This window comes from Halichondria panicea, chromosome 8, assembly GCF_963675165.1.
Source record: "Halichondria panicea chromosome 8, odHalPani1.1, whole genome shotgun sequence".
In the NCBI taxonomy this organism is placed as follows: Eukaryota; Metazoa; Porifera; class Demospongiae; order Suberitida; family Halichondriidae; genus Halichondria; species Halichondria panicea.
This window is the reverse complement of record NC_087384.1, coordinates 3,216,016-3,240,278: the sequence shown is the minus strand read 5'-3', so window position 1 is coordinate 3,240,278 and position 24,263 is coordinate 3,216,016. Positions and strand designations below refer to the sequence as shown.

The window sequence follows — 24,263 nt, the reverse complement described above, 5'->3', positions numbered from 1 at the left end:
TAGTCTAGTTAACGATCACTACCTAGGCTACAGGCTCTACCGTATAGTAGTGCACAAAAAAATTAACGACGTTGTCTCTCCTCGGCCTCCAAGCAGGGCTAGGGAGCAATGTATCATCATCATCATCCACAGCAGCAGCATGCAATGTGTACACGTAAGCCCCACTTGTTCACAGTTTCATTGCTCCTGAGTTTGCTCCTTGTGGGTCAAAGTGTGGAAGTAAGACAATTGTCAGCAATCAGGAAGGGTCCATGGCATCACGAGATTGTGGAAGGCCCTCACCCTGATGCAGTTGTCAGTGCCACTTTTAACAACACTATTAACCTCACTGGGTGAGCAGCACGTACAGTGTGTCTAGTGTAATGTATGTGCATTTACACGATACTATAAATAATGAATAAAATGACTGTCTAAAGCTGTTACTCGTACTCTAACACTGAGCTGGGGAGTGGTTAGACTCGCAATCCATCACTGTTGCACAGCGAACAGTAGACCGATTCAACTCCGAGTAGAATCTTGTGTTGTACAGTCAGCATATCCAGGGGCGTAACTAGCAATGAGGCAGAGGAGGCCCTTGCCTCCTGTACTATTGAACTTTAAGTTTCATGTGATTCACCTCACTAGCTTTTAATAGCTCTGGCTAGCTAACTTCTGGATAACTAGCTACTAGAATGAGCAGAAATGAGCTCTATCACTGTCTTGTTGATAGAAAAGAGAAGGAGAACAGGTAAATAGCAGTTTTCTGCCATTTACATGCGCTTCTACGCGATAATTAGTGGGTGTGGTTCCGGGCAAACAATTTGCGGGGGCGGTTGCCTCCTTCCCGTAAATTTTCTAGTTACGCCCCTGATTATCAGTCTAAGATGAATGGCTGGCCCTTATTAAACGGTTGCTAATCGACAGTACATATTGCACTAGCCTCGATCCCAGGCCGAGTTTTCGCTTTTATAACGGTTAGGCGCAGTTGTTCGCCTAACCGTTATAAAAGCGAAAACTCGGCCTGGGATCGAGGCTAATATTGCACATACTTGTTTTTGGAAATGAGTAGTGTGGTGTGAAGTGGCTGCGGTTTTCGTGACGTCAGTCTGCTGCACGTGATATTAGCTAGACTACCACTGAACTATAGCTATAGCTACACAAAAGTCTTTTTGTGCTGTGTTAGTACGTACCGTATTATAGCTAGTCTCATTACTCAAGTTGACAACTTGCATGCATGCTATACTAGTCTGGGGGCCAGACCTAATAGCTCGGGGGCAAAATCAAGAGAGCTAGGATTAGGTCTGGAGACTCTTGCAGCATTTCCGTGTGCTCTAGCGGAATGTGGCCAGAGCCAATGAAATGCATATCCTATGTCATGTGATTTTTAACCCAATGAAATGCGAGTATTGCCTCTGTGGAATTTGGATTACAGCCAATGGAATTTAGATACAGCCAATGAAATGAGAGTATTGCTACATCTACTCCTTCTTTATAACCTCCAATATCACTCTCCTCCCTATTGACATTCCAAGAGCACACGGAAGTGCTGCAAGAGTCTCCAGACCTTCTTTCTCTCTTCCCCCTCCCCCCTCTGAGAAAAAGGTCTGGCCCCCAGACTACATGCTATACCTTCAGAGGAGGTCCGACAACCGTGCGCCTGGAATTAATATTTGCTGAATCAGCATTTAATAAAACTTTCCTTTACAGGAGAGTTAGAGCTCCTATTACTAAAACTAGACCTAACAATACAAGACAGAGGGCTAAGTCTAAGAAGAGTGCAACACCTACCTCTAAAGGCAAGTTTTATGAAAATGCTGATTCAGCAAACATAATGTTAGGCGCACGGTTGTCGGACCTCCTCTGCATGCTATACCTTATGGTGGTGAGTATCACAAGAGTGCATTCAACTATATGATCTTGCGGTGGTAACTGCATGCGGTCTAGCCACTTAAGTTGCCACAAATATCGTGGCAAACACGTTGCAAGAGTTCTCAACACAGTGTTTGCCCAGTCTCTTTTTTGCCTGCAAAAAAAGTGCTGGCTTGCGAGTTTAGGATTTATGTAGCTAGTAGCAGGTATGTAGTATTCATTCACACACTAGTTGGGCAACTCTGGAGATTGTTGACCTTCGCTCTCCGGACTCACCTCAAAAGATGCTGGACCAGGAGGTGGCTTACGTAGCCGGGCTGATGGAGGGCAACCTCACGGGCCCACTCATGCTTATGCAGTGGAAGAACACAATGGCCAACTATTGCACAGATAACCCAGAGCTCTGCTCCAAGATTGATGACTTTATCGTTAAGAACAATGACTTCACACAAAAGCTAGACAGTGATGACCCCTACTGGCACCAGGTATGGGCAGGGCTTATGCAGAACACACTGTTAATTGGAGGCACCCCCAATGCTCCGAGACTTTCATTCGTGTTGAACTCTTTATAGATTATTGCAAGTGCCTTTGAGAGAGGCTTACAGCATAATTATAATGTGTAGGAATTATAATGTGTAGGTCCAAGCAAATACAAATTGAACCTGTCTAGAACAGACTAAATAATAAATATAGATGATTGCTTTCCCTGCAGATCTACTTGTTCGCACTCCAAATCATGGGCCTCATGGACGGATATGGTGACTTGGATATTGAACAGCTTCCCGACTTCTCTTTTATGTGAGTCACCTTGCACTTGTAAATAACCCCCTCACCCTCAAAAGTTCTACAACAGGGCACAGTATCTTTTACGTATAATATAATTAGTATAGTGGACATTGGGCAACAGTAGCCACATAAAAAATACACAGGTGCACTCGCATATGTGCATGCATGCACTCGTAATAATTATTGGTCCAACATTACAGTACTGGTTTTTTTGTAGATTCTTTCAACTTCATGGAGACTTAAATGACCTGGAGTCAGCCTTAGGCGGAGGCAACAAGTCCTATTCCCATGTTCTGGGCTCCGGATCTTGTTCAGCACTGATTAAACCACTCCCTGATCACTCTGATATTTTAATCGGTCACGACACTTGGACCAGTTACTATAATATGTTGCGGATCTACAAGTTGTATGACTTCAAGTTTCACATGAGCCATTCAGACAGTAAGAAAATCGTAGCGTTTACACCTGCACAGTACATTTGCATGTATATGTCGATTAATACATACTATCAAGAGTAGACAAGAGTGTTTATAGATTTCAACCTAGTCCTCGTTACACATGTAGTACTGCATCAGCCATGTATACATGATGTGGTACCTGTGTATTGCCGTCACAAGCATCAACACAACTTATTATAAATGTGTTAATGGGGTAGATGTAAGCTTTGAGTTAGGCCCTCCACGTACTTGTGCTATTTATGAATCTACCGTATAGCGCGAAATTTTCGAGGGGCTTAATTTTCGCGGATTTCGTGGGTTAGAATTCTGCACGAAAATTAAGTCCACAAAAAGTGTTCTTTAATTAGAATTACCTGCTATCATGCAAAGATTTAAAGGCGTGGCTTCCGGTAAGCAGTCATTCCGCGAATATTGTGCAACGAAATGGTTTTTAGAGGCCAATCCACGAAATATAAGTGCCTCGAAAATTTCGCGCTATACGGTATTCCACTGGGGATGACATCCCCCCTCTCCCTCTCTATCTATCTCTCTGTGTCTGTGATTTGTCCCTCCTTTTCACAGAGCGACTGATTCCCGGACACAGGCAGAGTTTCTCTTCTTACCCCGGTCGTCTGTACAGTGGTGATGACTTCTACGTATTGGGATCAGGACTGGTACGCACGGTTAATGTATAATAATCATCATGTGCACACCACCTATTCAGACACCTGTATGCATGTTTTCGTTCTCTCCACATAGATATCCAGTTTTTTATACAAAGTATAATACATAAAACATGGCTCACTCTCATTTAAAGTAGCTCTGAGAGACTGTCAAACTACACATTCGTTTATAAATGGCAGAGATAGTTGTAGGACAAAACAATATTCTGGCCCATACGACTCTGTTATACTCTCGTAGGTGACCATGGAGACCAGCATAGAGAACTTCAACCCTGACCTATGGAAGTTTGTAACCCCTGAGAGTGTGTTTGAGAACTATCGCGTGGTGGCAGCCAATCGGTTGGCCTCGTCAGGGAAGGAGTGGACCTCTATATTCAGCAAGTACAACAGTGGAACGTGAGTGAGGAGGCGAGGCTCTGATAACGACACATGTATGTGCAGGCGAATTATTTTGTGTGCATGTATGAATGTGTGTACGTAGAATATATGTCTCCAGGTACAACAATCAGTGGATGGTGGTTGACTACAAGCTGTTTCAGCCTGGGGCAAAAGATCTCAAGGAAGGACTGCTCTGGGTGCTCGAGCAATTACCGTGAGTCATACTGGCGTGTAACTTACATCTATAAGTTATACAGTACCAGTCGACAGTTGAGCTTCTAAATTTAAGGGAGCAGCGTCTGTGCGAGAAAAGTTACATGTAAATGGAGCCGGACCGTCTATAATTAAATGCTGTGTTACAATGTGGCTAAGGACAATTGAGAATGAGTGTCAGTATAGAACTCTATCTTTAGAGGATTGTGTTCTCTCCCACAGAAACAAGACGGTAGCATTTGACAAGACTGACATGCTAATCAAACAAGAGTATTGGGCAAGCTACAACATTCCGTAAGTAAATGTAGCTATCAATCTTGTGAGCTTGTCCTTATTTACCTAATTAATTGTCACAGAAGTGTTGTATTAATCTATTTTGCAGTACTTTCACTTGTCACACATAAGTGTTCACACTGATTGTAATTATTGTCCAAAGGTATATCTTGCATGGGTACAATGCCATACTCGTGATTTGACTGGTGCAGATTTTACCCGAGTATCTACCAAATGAGTGGGACAGCTGAGATGGCAGCAAAGTATGGGGACTGGTTCGATTGGTATCACTGCCCGAGAGCAAAGATATTCTCTAGGAACCATAGTGACGTGACTGACCTTGACTCTATGGTAGACCTAATGAGGTGGGTGGTTGTTGGGTAGATTCCATTGCAACAAGCAAGTGGTGGTTCCTCGTTACGATTTTATATGTGACTCCATATGGGTACATTATAACTTGTAGCATATCTAAGGATGAGCATGAGGCTTTTTGTAATGCAGCACTTACATACCAGTCAATAATGCATATACAGTAGACTCTGGTTAATCCGGCCACCCTTGGGACAGTGCAGTTTGGGCGAAATAGCAAGGTGGTTGTATTTCAGTATTGCAGAAAATAACTGCGGCCAAAATGCGGTCCCTACCTCGAATCTAATGACTAATTTTGGTCTCTATTAAGTATCTGTAATCCAATTTTATCTGCTAAAACCTAATTTGGGACAGCCAGTACTGGCCAGTGGCCGCATTTCAGTTTCAGGGCGGCTTTTGTGCAGTAAACATAATTATAGTGCAGCAAACCAAATGGCTGGTATATCGAGGTAGCCGTACTTCAGAGAGCCGGAATAGCGAGAGTCTACTATATATGGTATTTGTCATCTGTGTCATAATTATATGTACATTAATTAATGGATTCTGTGTCGTTTTTCAATAATTTGGCTGTATGATTATATAGGTACAACAACTTCCAACATGACCCTCTCTCAAGCTGCAAGTGTACTCCACCCTACTCCGCTGAAAATGGTATTGCTGCCCGCTCAGATCTGAACCCTGCTGATGGCACGTACCCTCTGCCTGCATTAGGTCACAGAGCTCATGGAGCTATTGATATGAAGGTTGGTATTAATAGTCTTTGAGCAATCTGTTCACTAACTTGGACCTGTGATTATTACAAGATCACTGGTACGTACGTGATAGACTGCATGGCATGGTAGACCACACACAATAATTATGGTAATTAATCCGTAAAATTAACTCTATCCTCAATGTGAGGTCCTGCGTACTTCTGCTATACATGTAACTTTTCTTCATAATAGGTGACCAATTACAAGATGTTCCAGAGTCATTCATGCATGGCCAGTAGTGGGCCCACGTTTGAGGAGCAGCCTCCCTTCCAGTGGAGCAAGTCAGGATTCACCCCCGTCCCTCTTGGCCATCCGGACGTGTGGAACTTTAAACCTGTCCACGTTTCCTGGAACTCCTAACTATACAAATTACAACCATTACTTTTGTGTGCGGAAATAACAAATGCGTGATAATAAAATAATAGCCGCTCGCTACTCCCAGCTGGGTATCACGCATTAATTTCTAGCAATACCATAATTATATAGCTACATGTATTGTGGTCCCCAACGCTATATTGTATAGATAATGATACGTATGAGGCACATACTTTATTAATCTGCTAAAAGTGTAAGCCAATTAATGTCAGAAATGATAAAACTGATAACGTAATTGAAAGTTGATTAGACACGTTGAGAAAAGTGTACTTATACGTGTATATAGGACATTGTGTTTTACCATAATTATAGTTATAATTATACACTACTTTTTCTTAGTCTCTCTCATTGGTAGAACGTAGCGTTGTGGAACATCAAGGGCAGGGGAGTAGCCCTCAGGGTAGGAAGTGTCTTCAAACAGCACTGAGTACTCACCAGCCACCTGTGACAAGAGATACAAAGTTGGACAACCATGCAGTCACATCTGTCAGCAAATAAAATATTATGTGTACATGTACCCCTAGTACATTAGCGGGTTATTTTCGTATTTAGAGAATTAATCCAAAAATTATTATGCGCAATACATGTAGGCTCTACATCACTATTTTGAGCTGTACGAATATTTAATTCACCAACAAAAATTACAATGATCCATGGTCTGCACGGTAAACTAGCTCAGATAGCATGGACACTGTATACTCACTTCTTTAGGCGGAGAGTCAATGATGGCACGATAGAAGCAAGTGGTTTGAGGGTAGAGAGCCAGCACCAACTACAAACACGTAATAATTATAATTACGTACATATAATTTTTATGTAGATCGACAGAGACTGAAATTAGTTCAGATACATGATTGGATGGTGTACAATAATTAATACGTATGCAAGTTTTGAAATACATTTAATTGCATGTTATTATCTATTGTATACAATTTTAGGTGTGATCACTATTACAGCCATTCAAAACTAAATTCATTCGTTCATAAAAATCAATAATTTTAATTTTGGGACATACATGTGTTAATTACTAGCTTTTAAGTACCTGGAACACTAGTCAGACACCTCATTTTAATGTGCCTCACCTGTCTGTGCCTAAAGAGGGCCTCAGGGTTAGTCAATGGATCAGCTTTAAAGCGAGGGAGGGGAACTATACGTCTCTTGCTCACATGATACCTCCTAGAGGGAGGAAATAAATACCTTATGGCTGCTCCTACTCGTTTAATTGCTTATGTATTTTTATGTCTTGTCAATTTCCGTGATAAATTTGCGTGGTTTCCCCATAAATTATTGTGCCCTCAAACATCAAGACATGATACAAATGCAATATGACTATAGTGTGGCTACAGGTATATAACTAAAGTTCCAACTGTGATGTTTATCTACATTGCACGTGGACTATTCACAGCCAGCTTACACCATGCATTTCCTTAGGCTTACAAGCAATGTTGTACGTAAGTATTTAGGCAGACTACTGATATAGGGTTGGATATACATAATACAAAACTAACCCACCTCTGCTCGTTGTGCCCTTCTTCATCAATGTCATCAACACAGTACCTGTAGTTGGTAATTGGTATAATTATCATATCAAAATTAATGGCTAAAGTACCAACAGTGGTGAGCCCATTCTAGTAATAATTTACAGAAAAGTGAACAATACAGAAGGGCAGGACCGGATATAAAGTAAGTTGAAACAATTGGTAGTAATTGCAAAGGGACACTTTTTGAAAGTAAAATAATTATGGACAGGAAAGTAAAAATGCGAGATACCTGTGATTGTGTGAGTTGTAAGAGAACACCTCTGCCAGTATCCACTGCTCCTCACCATCCTCTGTACGCACTCTGGCAGCAACCTGTGTGTGTGTGTGTGTGTGTGTGTGTGTGTGTGTGTGTGTGTGTGTCGGGGGGGGGTAATGTTTAGATAGATAATGTGTACACCAACAATCTGCTCAAAATTGAAGTCTTAGCATAAATCTAGGTTTAAGGTTTAGCACTAAAAAACAAGTGCTTTTTCGATTTGATGACCCTTTACTACAGGAGGTTTTGAGACAAGCTCACCTGATCTGCTGGCTTGCAGCGATACTTCTCATCAGCTGGGACGCAACCACACAGGGGAGGGGGGCTGTGTGGGGAGAGAGTGGCAAGACATCTCTAGTAGCCACTAGCACACAACATAAACAATGCCTACAGATTATGACAGACAGATCTCTCACTGCCTACTACATACATTACCCCAACACACAACACGCATCCTCTCAATCCATCGCTACATCCCCTCACACTCACCTCTCTCCCGGCTTTCCCTTCCATACTTGCTGTTCGACAGCATACTGCTGCAGTACGGTCATGAGCATGCCTCTTCTCATAGTTCCCAGGCCAGAATGCCTGCATGCAGAGAGCAAACACATGAATTGAGGAATTTTCACATGAAATTCAAGAATCACAAGATCAAAATGACTATTATTATTGTTGTACTTGTACATAGTAATAATTATACATCATGTACACAGCAAACGTAATTATTTGTAACTATAATGCATGTAGTAAAAATCTTTCCGAGAAACAGACACGTACGTACTGTATGTTAAAGACAGAATTGTTGTCCCTAATATTTTTTTCCCTGCAAAATTATAGCACTGCATGCATATAATTATAGCCTCAGGTTACAGACTATCTCTACATACATGCATGTACTCACATTTTTGATCGGTAGTCATCAATGTTCCGAGTGGATGGTGGAGCAGCGCGTGCTGAAAAATAAAAAGTAGGAATTGGACATGTACATTGTGTATCTTACTGCCGGAAAGTAGCTACAAGCCTGTGTACGCAATGACATAATTCGATAACGTTCTACTAATTCTCATGCTTCTCCCAACAAAACCTCTCTCATGCTAAACAGTCAGCAACCACTCACACACCTTGCACTTCTCCGATCTCCACCTTAACCTCGTCCACCTTCTTCAGACACTGCTCCAACAGCCTGCATATGTAGGAGAGAGGATTACAATCTCACACAACTGTCCTCGTCAATTTACTGATAAAAGGTACGCTACAGTTTGTATTCCCTTCCCCACTTCGGGGAACATTCTCTTCTACAGCATGCATGTACTGCTACTCCTTGTTATGACATGGAGTTCTATGTGCCAATAGTGAGCAGGTCACCTGGGGATACTGAACCTCACAAAAAGCGGATACTTACATGCATGCATGTCTAAGGCTACTAACCCAACTCACACTAGTTCTCTCTTCGCTGCCTGTAGAGCATTCACATACTGATTCTGTAACTTTTGCTTGAAGTATAGCGATACTGGAGGAGAAGCCACATAGAGATACTTACTTATTATGGCACCACTACACTAACACCTCAGTACGTACCTCTCGGCTCATTTTTTACTTTCTCATGAGTCTTATTGATTCCAGTTAGTGTCTGTTCTCCAACCTCTTTCTCTTCCTATGGTACACAAAATTATTATTTTACGTTCACTTTCCATTCAGACACACAGCATTATATTAAAGGAGTTAATAATTTTATGGCCACTCTCAATCAGACCTGTGTTTGTTTTATCACTGATTTCAGCTCATCCAGCACAGAAGCTACTGATGGTGTCACGTCTGGAGGTTTAGAAGAAGGTGGGCCTGGTATACTCAATGAAGAAGTCCCTTTAGAAGCGATTTTTCCAACATGTTTTCCTCCTTTGGGCATCTTGAAAGTTTTTGCCTCCTGAGCATGAGGCTAAAGGGTTAATCCAGAAACCACGTGGACTCTGAACTTTCTAGGGACAGCTCTGATCTGATCTGACTTCTGACTCCGACTCACCGCTGACTAGGGCCTCTCTTAAGCTCTGCAGACGTAGACCTTTAAGAGCCAACACTCTACAAGCACAACAGCACAACTAGTCTACGGTAAAAATAATCTAGATCTTCATGTTTGACCTGTACATGTAGCTCTATGCAAGATCTATGTGTATAATTATTTGTATGGACCTACACATTATTTATGCTTAAGGGAAACACATAATCTACATGTACGTATTAAATAAATAGTTAATAGGGGTATGCATACGATATTTTTACAGGTGAATTTTGTATTCACTGGACATGAGTCTCCAGAGGATTATCTACAATGAGCGTGCTGTGAGAAAGAATGCTTCCATTGTGGACTACTGTAGAACCTCGTCTGCAGCCATCGCCGGAGCAACGGCTGGCATCCTAGGTCTGACTGGTCTCTATGGTTTCGCTTTTTTCTTCGTTTATTCTCTCGTTCTTTCCTCGATGCTGGCGGTGAAGGCAGGGTCAGATTGGGACAAGTATTTTACCAGCAGGAGGCAAATTTGGTTTGATGGCATGATTGGGATTGGAGGACTATTCACGTATGTGTTGCTATGGACATTTCTGTATGGTATGGTACATGTATACTAGAAGAGCACTGTCTTTAGTTCCTGTAGCCACAATTCTGTGTGTCTTATTCCATTCACACTTCCTTTTCTGTATAGTCATTGTTAGAGCCTTGTATAAATCAACGATTTTTGAAATTGATCAATGCAGTTTAGTTGTATGAACATATTCAGTGATAACAACTGTACTGTTTCCTAATGTACAAAAAGTGTGACAGAGAGCAATTGTCTGCTTTAATAAAGTAGTAGCTGCATGAATGAAAACACTAGTCTACAAGGTTTCCTTGCATTTCCAGCCACTCCATTACATTGTCTGTAGCCTCCTCGTCACTGAAACAAGCGAGTGTGACCAGCTCCTGTTTTGAGAAAGTGTAGGTTGGCTTCTTTCTCACTTTTGCTTGTTTTGGGAGCCTTTGCAGTTGGGGTAATTTGGGAATGTGTCTGCGTGAGAACCATACAATATCAGGAGCCTAGTGTTCCTAAGTACCATTAAGACATCGATCCACAGCTAAAAGCCCCCCCCCTTGATAAAACGTGTGCATGCACGTGATCAAAGAATTTACGTCTTCCTTTTCTTTTGTTGTTGAGCTTGTCTGTCGTCATCTTTATTATCAGTTTCATCACTAGGCACATAGAGTGACTTCCCCTTAATTCCTGCAGCCTGTTGCCTGAGGGCCACTGCTCTCTTTTTGAGACTCTGATAGCTGGCCTCCAAACGTTTGCTCGCTAGCCTCTCTTGTATTTGCTGCTCTTCTATTTGTCTTTTTATTCTCAGCATCTCTCGGTCCTGCTCGTATGTATGTTTAGTTGCATTGCTTTTATAGTATTTTGCTTTTCTTACCAATGTGCGTTGAGCTGTTAAGACTCCTCGCAACCCGGTATCCGTTGTTTTATGCCCTTTCCTATCCTCTTTTCTTGTGAGTGCCTGTGTTGCCAACTTAAATAGTGTGCTGTATGAACCACATACTATGCATGGGCATACCTTTGCGTGTTCCCTAGGTTGTCCAGGCATCGCTATAATAGTATTTTTCATCATAATTATAGTTGTGTTAATTCACACTGTACCTTTCCGTCTGTGTAAAACGATTTTGTGTTCAAGCTTTAGTGCATGATCTTGAGCTGACAGGAGTTCTACAAGTACATAATACTGAATGAGTTTCTAGACTACGTATATGAAACTATAGTTTCTTAACCTGACTTAGTATTTCCCAAATCTCTTTGTATGCACTGGATATCTCTTTGTTGCCTAAATAATAACTTCTCCAGTTTAGCTTGCTCTTTCTGAGTTTGAAGTAAAGCAGCCATCTGATTACGCCCTGTATGAGGAGTACACATTACTTGATAGTTCATGATGAACTACGTGTAATCGTCTCACCTTGCATAACTTCATGGACTGTACCTAAAGTCGATGTCTGTTTTTGTGCTTTTGTGGGTATTTGTTGGCGCAATGCAAGCTGTAGTCTTTCCATATTCTCTTGTTTAACGATAATTTCCTCTTTAAAAGCGTTCTGTGTTTTAAAAAAGGGGGTGCAGTGTGTAACAGTGAAGTGTGCACTAGCTTGCAATGTACACGCTCTTTTGATGCACTTAGCAATCTATTATTAATGCTGTTTTATATGATCTTACTTGTTCCTTTATGAGTTGCATTCTCGCCTCTTCAATAGCTTTGTGTATCTCATGCTGATCTCTGAAAAATCGATCTTGGCTTTTACTTAATTGCCTCCCACTCTTTTGTAAACTTTCAGCGTGTTGAAGCTGCTTCTGACTTTGTTGAACCAAAGAATTGAGCACTTCTGTCAGATAGTGTATGACATCTAGTAGCACACCAGTCGACAATACCTCTACTCCATTCCCATTAATAGGCTCACATACCAACTGCCTCAGATTGGAGTATGTCTTGTCTTTTGCAGTCAATGCTTTAAGACAATCAGTGTTGGTGCCGTTTTTGGCAATTTCTTGTTGACTAGTATTGATAGCTTCCATAAGTGTTTGCGTTTCTTTTAAAAGTGTCTTCTTATAGTTGACAATAGTATCTGGAGGCTCAGAATTTTCTTTTTGGGTTTTCAATTCTTTCATTGTGTTGTTTTTGCTTGCAGGGTGTACATGTACTTCAGGTGTGCTTGTTGTTGGTTGTGAAGTGTCCTCAATTGATCTCACTTGTGTAAATGGGTCAAATACCACAGCTTTTGGCTTCGACCTCTTAATATTAACTGGGATACCTAATTCTGCAAGTTCTTCATTCACCGTTTCAGTATGATTTCTAACTTTCTTATGTCCACCAGCCAGACTGGCTCTAGTGGGAGGTCCACTCTGAAGATAGGACCCCCAACTTGTCCCTAGGTTCTCTGTAGGGTACTGAAGTCCTTTGTTGTCTCCATAAGAATTGCTGCTACTGGAGCTCTGACAGTCGTAGTCCATTTCCTCACCTTCAAAGGAAGTTGCTGTCCTCTTAGACTGCTGCTGAATGTGTACTGGGTATGTGGCTTATAAGTCAGCTCTCTGGAGGCTAATACAAAAGAGTCCCCACGAGTGTTGAGCACGGTCTTAGCAGGAGAGGGGGAGAGTACTCTGGTCCTATAAATTACTAGTATTTAGTAGGCAAGGTTGGATAATTGCTATTAGACTAGTAACCATGAGAACAGTGCCTGATGCTGAGGGTATGAATTTTGTCTTAAAAAATTGTATTCATGCATGAGTGTCACATTAGAGCATACAGTAGGTAATTGACTCCGTCAGGCACTGTTCTGTTGTGAAATTAATTGTCACGCTTTGTTTTTGTACAACTGCTTTGTTTGGTTTGTATACTGCATTGCTATTATACTTCAATAATTTCAATGCATGCTGTGCGTAGTTGTTTGTTATTTCATACCTGTTGTCCAATCTGAGCTAAAAAAAACATCTGTCTCATTCATGTCAGAAGTATGACAATTAATAGTAGCTCTTTCAGTGTGCCAGGGAGACTCAGAGTCAGAGGTGAACTTTATACTTAATTATTATATACCGTTCGTGCAACGGTGCCAATTGTTCCACTTGATCAGAAGGAACAAATAGCAATTGTATGGGATGGAACAACGGGTCCACACACAAATCATCACCATTCCAAGCAGCACTAAATACCATATATAACTATCACAGCATAGAGGTAATTGCTCCTACAATTTTTCAATTTTATATGCATGAAACATGCGACGTTTTGGGTACCGTATAGCGGGTAATTTTCGTGGGGTAAAATATTCGTTATTTTCGTGGGCAAGCTGACCTCCACGAAATGTTAACGTAGGCGTGGCTTACCGGAACGTAGAAATGCAGGCAGGCAAACAAGATTAAACAAAATTTTTACTCACGAAAACCACCGTTTCGCGAGTTGAACGAATTTTTTATCCCACGAAAATTACCCGCTATACGGTATATACGGGGATCAGAAATTTCAGAATTGTTTTTCTTGAGAATCATGATTCAGATTGATAATTCCCTAACCCATATTATCTTGTAGCACTCCAAAATCTCAATATTGAAAGGAGAGTATTGTGTGCACTAATGATCCAAAAGGTAAAGGTCATTAATTCTATATAATTATTATAAAATACTGTAAGACACTCTTTACCGAGATTTTCAACCATTTCACTGAAAACCAGCTCAGAGCTGCTAGAAAACTTAAAAATAGGGACAGATCACTTGCCATTCCTGTATTAGTGCTTAGTATATAAAATAGGTGAGTTTCTACAATGTAAATGTCATGAACACAAAGGACAGGATTACGTGTTATCATGTTGTGCAACTTTAATACATCCAGTACCTATACCATCAGTCCCCCTCACTCGTGTGTATACCGTCTTTCTTCTAATTACAGCGCCACTCTAATATAAGTGCCAAACTGGAATTATCTTTTTTTCTTGCTCTATTTGTGCGCCACTGGAGAATCATAGTTGATTTTTAGTGTCGCTGTAATTAGAAGAAAGACGGTATCACTATGCATGTCTCTAGTCGAATCTCAAACGGCGCTCCACCAGTCCCACCCATCCACCCCCCCCCCACACACAGGTACATTTTCAGTCATGTTTGCTTGGGTCCTACAATTTCCGGTTGTATCCTGTCTGAGCTTGTTAGCAGTCCTGACTTTCTGGACGACAATGTGTGTCGATATCAGCGATTACGACCAACAGTGCACTATGTTTTTATCTCAGGACAGTCATCCTATATGTCTCAATTATAGGTCTGCAAAGTATACTACAATGGAAACAATTTCTCTACTTTTAACAGACTCCTCTGATTTCACCTGGTCATCTGATAGCATCGTATCACACCTTATCAGCTGTTCTCAGATGAGGTTGTCGACAAGAAACGGTACGAGATCCCCCACACCCTACAATAGTCACCCCCCTAGCCTGGTGGATATTGTGTTTTTGATTGAACAGTCTGACAGGATACTGAATATGAAGAAGTTGGAACATTTGGAGTTGCTGATCGAATTGTCTCAGAATGAAACACATGATGTAAGATTCGGAGTTGTTATGTATTCTGTATTTGATCCAAATACGACTAAAGCAATCGGATTTAATCGCATTTTCCCATTTAATGAAGCGAAAACACTTTTGACGCAACTACCAGTAAATGAAGGTGTAACACAAACTGATAGTAAAGAGGTGTATCAATATACATCCTTGAAGAGAAATCTTGCTCTGATCTCTGAAGTCCTAAAAAACAATTCCTCTTTAAAACTTAGACCTACGTCAGACCTCTATATAATTTCTCTTCTTGATCTGTACACAGCTGGTCAAAGCCCCAAATCGACTAAAATGGAAAAAATTGCTATCAATGACTTGAAAAAAAACATTGCGAACTTAATGTCAATTTTGGTCAATCAAGCAACCACATCTCAATCCAACCCTCTCTTCTTACAATTTGTATTTGACGCAAGCAATCCTGCAGCATCTCATAACCTAGGAGACCCTTCACTAAGCTCTCTCTATGGAGATTGCTCTCACTTTAACAAGGCTGCCACATTAAAGGCTCTACTGGGGAGTGACAGTGCTCAAGGAAACACACTACAAGCTCATTTTTTGTCAAATGGTATCCTGTCAAAAACGCTGACCTGGAAAGATTTGAAGAGACAAGAATGTGTACACGGGCTAATTCCAGCAATCTCAGGCCATTTCCAAATCTACCCCACATTTAAAAACAGTTGTCACACTCACTTGAAATGCCACAAATGCTACTGTTCACCTATTCATGGCTGGGTGAACAAAGATTCCAATAATCGAAGTGGTGATCATGATGAACTGTTTGTTGATCGTTTCCCTATCTCAACTACTTTCTCGGCAAATCACGAAGACTTGGCTCTTGTGATTGATAATCGCTACATCTCAACTAAGCTTCCTGAAGAAAAACTAAGCATTTATTCTGAGACTCGTTCCCTCCCTAAGGTAACTCCTACGATCACGGGTAAACCTAAAGTTCTTCAGTGGAATCCAAATCGTGCAATAGCTCAAGAAATTATTGGACGTAAAGAACCTTTAGTTTTACGAAACACTGTTGTCCATTCTTGGCCTGCCTTGCAGAAATGGAACTGGTCTTACATATCGGACAATTTTGGACTCGACATGTTAGAGTCAGTGAAATGTACCAGTACATATTTGACCTTTGATCCAGACAGACGTACTCCGCTCAAACTAAACATCTCTATTCCATATACTACAAGAAATATGACACGAGAAGAATTCTTTAGCTGTGTCAACCTAGATACTAAGTGTGCTGATAGTTTTCTAGGCCACTACTACTTTGGATCAGTACCTGCCAAACTCAAGAAAGATTTACTGCCAGACCGATTCCTCTATAATTCGGAAAAGGACTACAAATCAAACAGGCAATTTATTTGGATTTCATCTTCCGGAATGATTACACACACACACTTTGACCAGGACTTTAACTTATTTGTTCAGCTGGTGGGTAAGAAACGCTTCACTCTATGGAACACTTTTCAACACGAGCTAATGTACACGTATCCAAGAATACACCCTATGTGGCATAAGTCACAGGTTAACTATAAAGATGTCGACACACAGAAATTTCCTGTTTTCACAAAAGCCAAGGCGGTTCAGATTGAGCTCGGCCCTGGAGATATGCTGTACGTGCCCCCATACACCTGGCATTACGTAGAGACACTCAGCCCGTCTGTTTCATTGTCGACCTGGTCACATGACTACAACGTTTATGATCACATGAATGCCATCTATCAGCATGACCACAAGTTTGATCTCATCAAGGATCCACGAGGTGAGTCTTTGCCTGTACAGTACGTGTTACTTTCTTATAGTTAATGTACTGTACACATAGATCATCAACCATTTTATAGGTCAGATGTTTGTGCTACGGCTGTATCTGGACATGATGATCCACCACCTCTACGGTGTCAAGGAAACCACAAGCTTTTTTACCAAGCTCGTCCATACCCGATTCTCCCCTCTTGCCCACCTCTTTCTCCTTCAAGAAGACGACCCTCTAATTTGTGTGGGAACTGTGCCCAATAAGATCCCCACTTGTGTGCATGTTCACGGTGACGCTAAACTGGACATGGTTTTGATTGGCAACCATTTTGAAGCACTAGAGCCCGAGGTGAAAGACGTGCTGTTCATGGATTATGTGGAGGAAATCACTGCACAGGTAGTGGGCATTAAAAAGATGGTGGCCTTTTTTCGGTACTGTTTCCTCGGTCAAGGGTATTACGTAACAGAGGTTGGAAAGGAGGAGCATTCGCTGTGGGACTACAAAGACATTGAAGATGAAACTTAGATTGAGTTAGTTTAGATTGAGTTAGTTATTTTTTATATATAATTATTGTGAGATTTATATATACCAATTTTAAAACCAACATTTTCGGGGGCTTAACTTTCGTTGTTTTCGTGGGTTAGGTTAGCAATCCTACATGAAAATTGCTGCAAAGATTAAATTAAAGGCTAGACCTGGGTTAGTCTCAATTAATCCCAGGCTGCACTTCCTCAAAGAGTGGTGTGCTTCCGGTAAGCAGTCAATCCACAAAATTTAACGAAATGCTTTTAATTTAATTATGTGGAGGAGAATCCTGCACAGGTGTGCAATCTACATGTAGGTATCGTGGAGGAGGTTACTGATCCTTAAAATAATGGTTCTATAAACAAGGACAGACAATTTAAGCGAGCAAGATATTTAATATTACATTGATGCCACAATGATGGGTAGCTAGGGAACAATACAATATTTTAAAGTGTAAAGTGGCAGTCTATAAAATAGTAGGGTTAGTTCGGTTCAGTTTTTTCAATTTGTTCAACCTTCCGGCAGAACTCAGGGTAGAGATGTCTGTTAGACTCAGTCTTCAACAAAACGTCCCCCAGTGTGCGGTAGGTATACTCCCTCCACTCGTGTCTCTTCCATGACTCAAACATCTGATACCTTTGCTCCATCACACCATCACGGTGATCAATACCGATTCGTTCAATCTCGGAGTTATCCATCTTTAGAAAACGAGCGACAAATCTCCAGTCTGTGATTTTCTCACATAGCCAGAGTATCACCGTGTGTTCTGGGGGCTTGTCTGGGAGTTGCTCCGGCTGTGAGGGTGGTGGGTGGTGTGGGGGTTGTGAGAATGGTGCGACATGAGCGGGTTGGAAGGGTTCTGGGGATACCACTCGTTTTGCAGGAGGTGGATGGGATTGTGGTTGTGGTTTAGTAGCAGGTGCTTCTGGTACCCACGGAACTCGCTTGTATCCTTTCGGTGGTTTTGTTGGAATGTTTTTAACAGGCCGCTTACCTGCATGGAGGAGGGATGGCACATACATGTAATAATTATTAGTGCCTGTGGCATATAACAAATTACGATTGTGACTTAAGGAAGTCGGTACATGCTATAACACAGCGACAGCATTAACAACTGACCATGCCTGTAAGGAGCTGCTAGTTGATGTATCCCTTGATCAACAGGTGCATCCAATTTGTTTCTGTCAATACCAGCCATTCGACAAACGAGCTGCTCGAATCCTCCATACATGTTGTCATACTTGAACTCTCGAGGAACTTTCTGGTCGAGCTGATACTTAGTGGCTGTCAGCAGTAGAGTAGGTACACAGTCTTGTGGTGGGAACGAGTCATCAATGATCACAGGTACAAATTTACTGCCAGTGGGTGAATCCTTCACCTCCTCAGAAATCTCTGCATACATGGCATCACGATAAGTAAGAAACCAAGAGGCACGCTCATCTGCAATTGGAAACTTTTGCTTGTCACAAGAGAACAGCTCTTTGAACGCAGGTGAACAGACCATGATGAGGTAGTCACATAGCTCTATGCGAGACACATACCACTGAAGCCAGTTCCTAGGTTGGGAGTTGCCAAGATGGAGGTCAGAGATGACTGAGAAACCAATACGTTCCAAGTCACGAATCAAGAGAGTTATCTGAGTCTGGTTGCGGACAATTTCATCTTTTCGTTCTTTGGGATCATAGTATGGGGATTCTGGGTCTGGAGCATAGCAGACGAACACACTCACACCTTGGCCGAGTCTCGGAAGGTTGTTGGTGACATCTTGCTTGGTTTTGAACTGGGCACTAAGGAGTCGATCTTTCCGGATAGCATCTGTGGCCACTATATAGAAACAAACCACAAACCTAAAGATGCTTCTGGAAAAGCTAAAAGTACATGTACGTACTTCAGAGCAAAACGTCATACATTATAATATTGCATTGAAAGAGTTACGGTATCAAATTTTACCATCACTTTCGAGAGAATTCGGTCCTTTTCCCTTAACAATATACGAGAAACTTGACCTCTGAGTCGACGGGTTGTTGGGTACTGAATGTATAAAGATTATAGTGAACATAAAGGCAAAATGAATTGTTGGTACTGAATATATCTATAGATATGCAGACACACTAGTGAACAAAATTATAAAGTGTTTTAGGTTTTGCTATAGCTAGTACAGGATGAGCTCTAGTGTGTGGTTTAATTGGTACGTAGCATCCCAGTGGAAACAATAATCAACAAGTGACATGGATAGAAACATCTTGAAAGGATAGATACGTACATGTACAATGGCTCTTTCATTTGGCTAAAGTAGCAAACGCTCTAGAAGAAACTGCAACTGCCTCCACAACTCAAGCTTTACTCAATGTCAGCTAGATGCCTAATTATGTTACTGTTGAGCATGCAGTTATAGAATGCACGCACACATACATATAGTGGAACCCCATTTAACGGCCGACCCCACCCCTGAATAATGATCAATACGGCCAAAAGCTAAGGTCCCGAGTTCAGCCATACCGTAAAAACTATGCCTGACAAACGGAAAAACCACCTTGCTATTCCGTATAACGACCAGCTTTCTGCCCTCTAATCAGCTTTTTCAATAGAAATTAACTAACTCCCTAACCGTCAGCTACATTTTACAAGCAGAAAACTAATGTGAATTACATGTAGGTGTAAAGATATGCTTGCCTCTGCAGTATTTTCAAGACCTAAAGAAGCATTTAGTTCAGTCCAAGGTTCGCTAAAAGATGAATTGACTCAAAGCATACATGTGGATGATCCATAATTATAATTAACCAGACACCTCTCTGTAACGGCCAATACCTTGTTCCCCCCAATGGTGTCTGTTATAAATTATATCCGCAAAAACTTCCCGTTATACGGTACATATTATGTACATCTACGCCCTATAGAAACGAAACTTACCATGGAACATTTTCTGTGAGTACTGGGACACGTCACATCCTGGGTACGTTAAGAAATATTGACATGCCATGTCCATAAGACAAAACACACTTACCACCAAACATCAGTAGGCGGTTGAGAGCATTGTACACCACAGGCTGTTGTTCTTTCCCCCACTGTTGAGCTAGTTGAACCGTCCAGCCATGCACAAGCGTGACAATCTCAGTGAAAGTGAGTGTATTCCAGAACTGCCTTAGCTTAGTGGCCAGGTTCATAGTGTAAAAGCTCCCATTATCGTCATGGGAGAAACCTTTCATACCTTCATTGGCTGAATAGCAAATGAGTGTGTCGGAAGGTGGATAGTTCACAGATACATTTTCGGCATGAGCTTTGGTGATTCCCTTAAAGAAATTCCAATGATGAGATTTTTCTTTTTCAGAGCGGCAGCTATCAAAGATGAAAATCTTTGGTTTTCCTACTAGAGAATCAATTAAGGAGACTCTTCGTACAATGTCGACATAAGGCTTACAGCAGCCATCACTCAGTAGCAAGCCTTTGGAATTCCCATGGCCGGTGTAGTAGAACATGAAGCAAGAGTACTGATCAAAATCAGAAAAAAGGATTGGATTGAACATAGCATCAAACTGCTTCAAGGTCATATCAGGGTGGCCGGCAATCGGGCTAACTTTCCACCCACAGCTATGTAATACGTCATTCATAAGTCCGAGATCTTTCATGACCGGTAACAAGTCAGGATCTGCCGGGTATTCGCGATCATTGCCCAAGAGTACGGCATAACCTGGCGGCCGTCCGATGTCATAATGCATGTTATACTCGTCATATCTATTCGCCTCGTTGTTGTAGACAGTCATATTCTGATACCAGACAGAATGTGTTGTGCTACCAAATACAATTTGTGGCCTCTCAATAACAGTGGTATCACTCGAGCTTACTTGAGTAGGATGGTGAGAACTTGTGGGATTAATATCCATGGGCACAGAGCTGCCACTCTCTTGGGGATGTGGTCTGTTGTTAGCAATGATCAGTTCTCTTGTGCTCATATCAGTACTCGAGCTTTCCTGAGCGGCCTGGGAATACTGAGGCTGTACACTGTCTCGATAAGCCATACTTCTATCCAAAGGTACCAACTGCTGATCGACTGTAGGAATTTAAAGAACTTATCCAGACTTTTTTCTCAACAAGTTATCTGATCTGATCTGGAAGGGAGATCTTACATTACGTCAATTTAAATAGGGATCTTCCCCTCAGGTTTAACTCTAGCTAACTCAGCAAAATCCAGAGCAAAATCTACCCAGGCCAAGATGACAACAACTCTCCTGTTTTCCTCTGTTGTCCTTGTCCTGACCCTACTGTCATGTCAGCCAGCTCAAAGTGATGATTTGATACCAAACCCTGAAAAAGCATTCTCACCACTAGATTTTCTGGGACCAATACAACCAGGTAAGATGTTTGTTAAGTTTGGGTAGAAGACTCTGTAGATCGACCATTTATTTTATCAAGGGCGTACATTGTAGAGTCTATTATATAACCAGGGATACACTGGAGTGCAACCTCGCTACGCACTATTAGCCTCGAATCCAAGGCCTTTTTAATTGTCTTGGGATCAGGCTAATTCATAGGTAAGGCTTTTGAGTAATAAATTGTTGAAACAGCACATAGGAAAAATAAATGTTAATAGTTGTAGCTTGATCCTGGTGTCAACGTCGCCGAGAGACACTTGTAGCTACATGGTATTGATTGTATGTAATATCGAACGGTTTAGCTTTCAGGAGGGAAGTAGTAGTTTGCTGATCTTGTTCGACAATGGCTTTGATTAAATCGTTGTAAACAACAACCGTAACAAACGTGGGGTCTGGCCCTTCCAAGTCCAGTTTAGCCATCTGATTAAAAGGGCAACGAGACAGTAGGAGTGTTGCACCACATTTTGAGCATTCAACGATGTCATCTTCAACGACTTTAACTTTACCTTTTAATACAGTAAGTGCAAGCATTGAACTTTTCGAACTTCTTGACATTGACAGCAATGACGGTAGCACCCATGAGTGAAAGTTCATTAGATTCGGTTAGACATTCGTCAACATCGTCAATGTTGTCAAGTTTAGTTACGGACGAACCATTTGCTGACATGGAAACAGAATACTCACCACAAAATACTCTGACAGTACAATTTTTAATCTACTGGAGAGGCACTTTACTATGTTGTACTGTACGTGGTATATAACAGACTTACTAAGAAAAATAATCTCAGCACAAGCACTGATATTTGGTTTCATGTTCAGATTGCAGAAAAGAATAGATCTAGGTAATGATCAAAATGTCACAAATCGTCAATTTAAGAAGCATTGTCTAGCTTATGAGCAGAACGCTTGAAAAAAGGCCTTCTGAGCTGTAGAATGGAGCTGAAAGTGTCCTCAGTACAGTGGCTAACGCGTCCTCCAACTTTGAAGTCAAACCGTTACGGTCTGCAGCAACCAGAGCCACTAGTTCCATTGAGTCCTACGTTGTCCTTTTTTTTTTTCTTCGCCAAAATCTCAACGTGACCCGATTATAGCCTCGCTTCGCTCGGAATAAGCCAATAGCTATTATGCACCTATCAATGACATATAGGGAATTTGACTTGAAATGTTGGCCTCGCACTGGGAATTTGCCTTGCGTATTTATATAGACTGCTTTTACTACCTGTTTTGATGTGTCCAATATTGCTTGGGGCTCAAAACCCCCATGTTGACTGGGGGAAATTGGGGGATGACAGACTAAATCCTTCCACCTAAAATCACGTGTTTTAATGCTGGATGTTTATCACACACACACACACACATACCTAGCCTGAAGAGAAGGCCTGCTCTTTAGTAAGCTGCTTTGTTTCATTGTATAGGCACAAGTACAGTGTTTTACAACAAAACTTGGCTAGCTATATTCGTCTCCATAATTCTCTATCATGATTGTGACTCAACTTAATACTCAAATGCACTGCACAGACAGAACTCCTCTAAAATAATTTTCTGTCCAAGTTGCTAAAGTGGGCTCACAAACGCTATCTGGCTGTAACTGTTTCGCTATACTATACAATTACAGCGCCAAAGAACAAGAGAAAACCAGTTTGGCGCTTATATTGGAGGGCACTTAGCTAGTGCGAGAACGTAAAGTAAAAGTAGCCATTCCACAAGGCTACATAAAGCCTTAATTGATTACTACCGCCGTTCTTCTAATTACATGTATAGTGCTACCTAGAATAGAAGTGCCAATTAAGTCCCCAACAAATTTGTTGCAGACCCTCGATCCAATGCATTTCTAAGCCCCCTCTACCCTATAGCTCGATCTTGTTACCTGCGATTAGCCTCATGCCAATCCTATAAACTGACCAATGCATGCATGGGTTCTCGTTCCTTGATATAATTAATTGCCAATGATCGATACGTTAATTTTTATTTAATTATAGAAATTATTTAGCTGTGCATAATACATGTATAACATGTCGATTAATGTATGGCTCTCGAGGGACTTGTTTCGATAGTTAGTTGTGCATGGTTTCCCTGTCAATTTTTACATTAATGTTTTTGTTAATGGTATAATAATGCGGAAGGAACTGTATGACTTTTATTACACCCTTGTTACCTTGACAACGTATATAAATTATGTATCGTATAATAATTAATTTTATAGCAAGAACTGTGCAAAATGTTGGTAGAGCAGCTATAGTAATGCGAAAACTCCTATATATGTACTGTTCACATGCTTAATTGGTGGGTGTGGTTTCCAGGCATTGATTAGTACAACAATGTTGACAAAAATTAATGTGCATGTACCACCTGTGAACATTTGGATTAATGTTAATTGTTCTCTTCATGATATCAGGGCTGACTGTTGGAGTGGTTGGTGGAACAGTGGTGGCGATGCTGGTTTTGGCAGTGTGTGTGTATGCCCCTCTACCTAGACCAAGGAAATACGAGGTCACATGACAACATTGACAAACCATAAACTGAATGTTTTTGTACGTGAATTATAATAATTATTGCATAGTTAATGTACAGTGTACAGTGGTTTATGACAGTAAAC

At 41.3% G+C, this 24,263-nt stretch overlaps 5 protein-coding genes and 1 long non-coding RNA gene across 6 annotated transcripts; 3 read left to right on the top strand and 3 right to left on the bottom strand.

Moving 5' to 3' along the window:
• Positions 1-13: 13 nt before the first annotated feature.
• On the top strand, positions 14-6,365 carry LOC135339930 (putative phospholipase B-like 2). Its single transcript, XM_064536177.1, has 11 exons — positions 14-332; positions 2,081-2,333; positions 2,561-2,646; positions 2,852-3,075; positions 3,654-3,745; positions 3,993-4,150; positions 4,251-4,346; positions 4,568-4,639; positions 4,831-4,983; positions 5,571-5,730; positions 5,932-6,365. The coding sequence occupies exons 1-11, from the start codon at positions 109-111 to the stop codon at positions 6,097-6,099; spliced, it is 1,686 nt and encodes a 561-aa protein (XP_064392247.1). The 5' UTR covers positions 14-108; the 3' UTR covers positions 6,100-6,365.
• On the bottom strand, positions 6,339-9,864 carry LOC135339941 (SAGA-associated factor 29-like). Its single transcript, XM_064536194.1, has 12 exons — positions 9,665-9,864; positions 9,490-9,565; positions 9,349-9,421; positions 9,033-9,094; positions 8,813-8,864; positions 8,401-8,499; positions 8,173-8,236; positions 7,885-7,967; positions 7,627-7,671; positions 7,197-7,290; positions 6,818-6,886; positions 6,339-6,556 (listed from the first exon to the last, which is right to left on the bottom strand). The coding sequence occupies exons 1-12, from the start codon at positions 9,815-9,817 to the stop codon at positions 6,440-6,442; spliced, it is 987 nt and encodes a 328-aa protein (XP_064392264.1). The 5' UTR covers positions 9,818-9,864; the 3' UTR covers positions 6,339-6,439.
• Positions 9,865-10,621: 757 nt separating this feature from the next.
• On the bottom strand, positions 10,622-13,162 carry LOC135339931 (uncharacterized). The gene is made up of 8 exons (XM_064536178.1): positions 12,135-13,162; positions 11,884-12,016; positions 11,702-11,824; positions 11,574-11,639; positions 11,491-11,522; positions 11,350-11,433; positions 11,072-11,295; positions 10,622-10,949 (listed from the first exon to the last, which is right to left on the bottom strand). Exons 1-8 carry the CDS (start codon positions 12,924-12,926, stop codon positions 10,775-10,777), a joined length of 1,629 nt encoding a protein of 542 aa, XP_064392248.1. The 5' UTR covers positions 12,927-13,162; the 3' UTR covers positions 10,622-10,774.
• Positions 13,163-14,072: 910 nt separating this feature from the next.
• On the top strand, positions 14,073-17,366 carry LOC135339921 (uncharacterized). The gene is made up of 3 exons (XM_064536164.1): positions 14,073-14,220; positions 14,550-16,781; positions 16,861-17,366. The coding sequence occupies exons 2-3, from the start codon at positions 14,564-14,566 to the stop codon at positions 17,295-17,297; spliced, it is 2,655 nt and encodes an 884-aa protein (XP_064392234.1). The 5' UTR covers positions 14,073-14,220; positions 14,550-14,563; the 3' UTR covers positions 17,298-17,366.
• Positions 17,367-17,669: 303 nt separating this feature from the next.
• Positions 17,670-21,436, bottom strand: LOC135339922 (uncharacterized). Its single transcript, XM_064536165.1, has 5 exons — positions 20,302-21,436; positions 20,208-20,246; positions 19,248-19,328; positions 18,417-19,121; positions 17,670-18,291 (listed from the first exon to the last, which is right to left on the bottom strand). Exons 1-5 carry the CDS (start codon positions 21,311-21,313, stop codon positions 17,780-17,782), a joined length of 2,349 nt encoding a protein of 782 aa, XP_064392235.1. The 5' UTR covers positions 21,314-21,436; the 3' UTR covers positions 17,670-17,779.
• Positions 21,393-24,240, top strand: LOC135339950 (uncharacterized). The gene is made up of 2 exons (XR_010396141.1): positions 21,393-21,647; positions 24,063-24,240. It is a non-coding gene; the product is annotated as an uncharacterized LOC135339950 (long non-coding RNA).
• Positions 24,241-24,263: the final 23 nt, after the last annotated feature.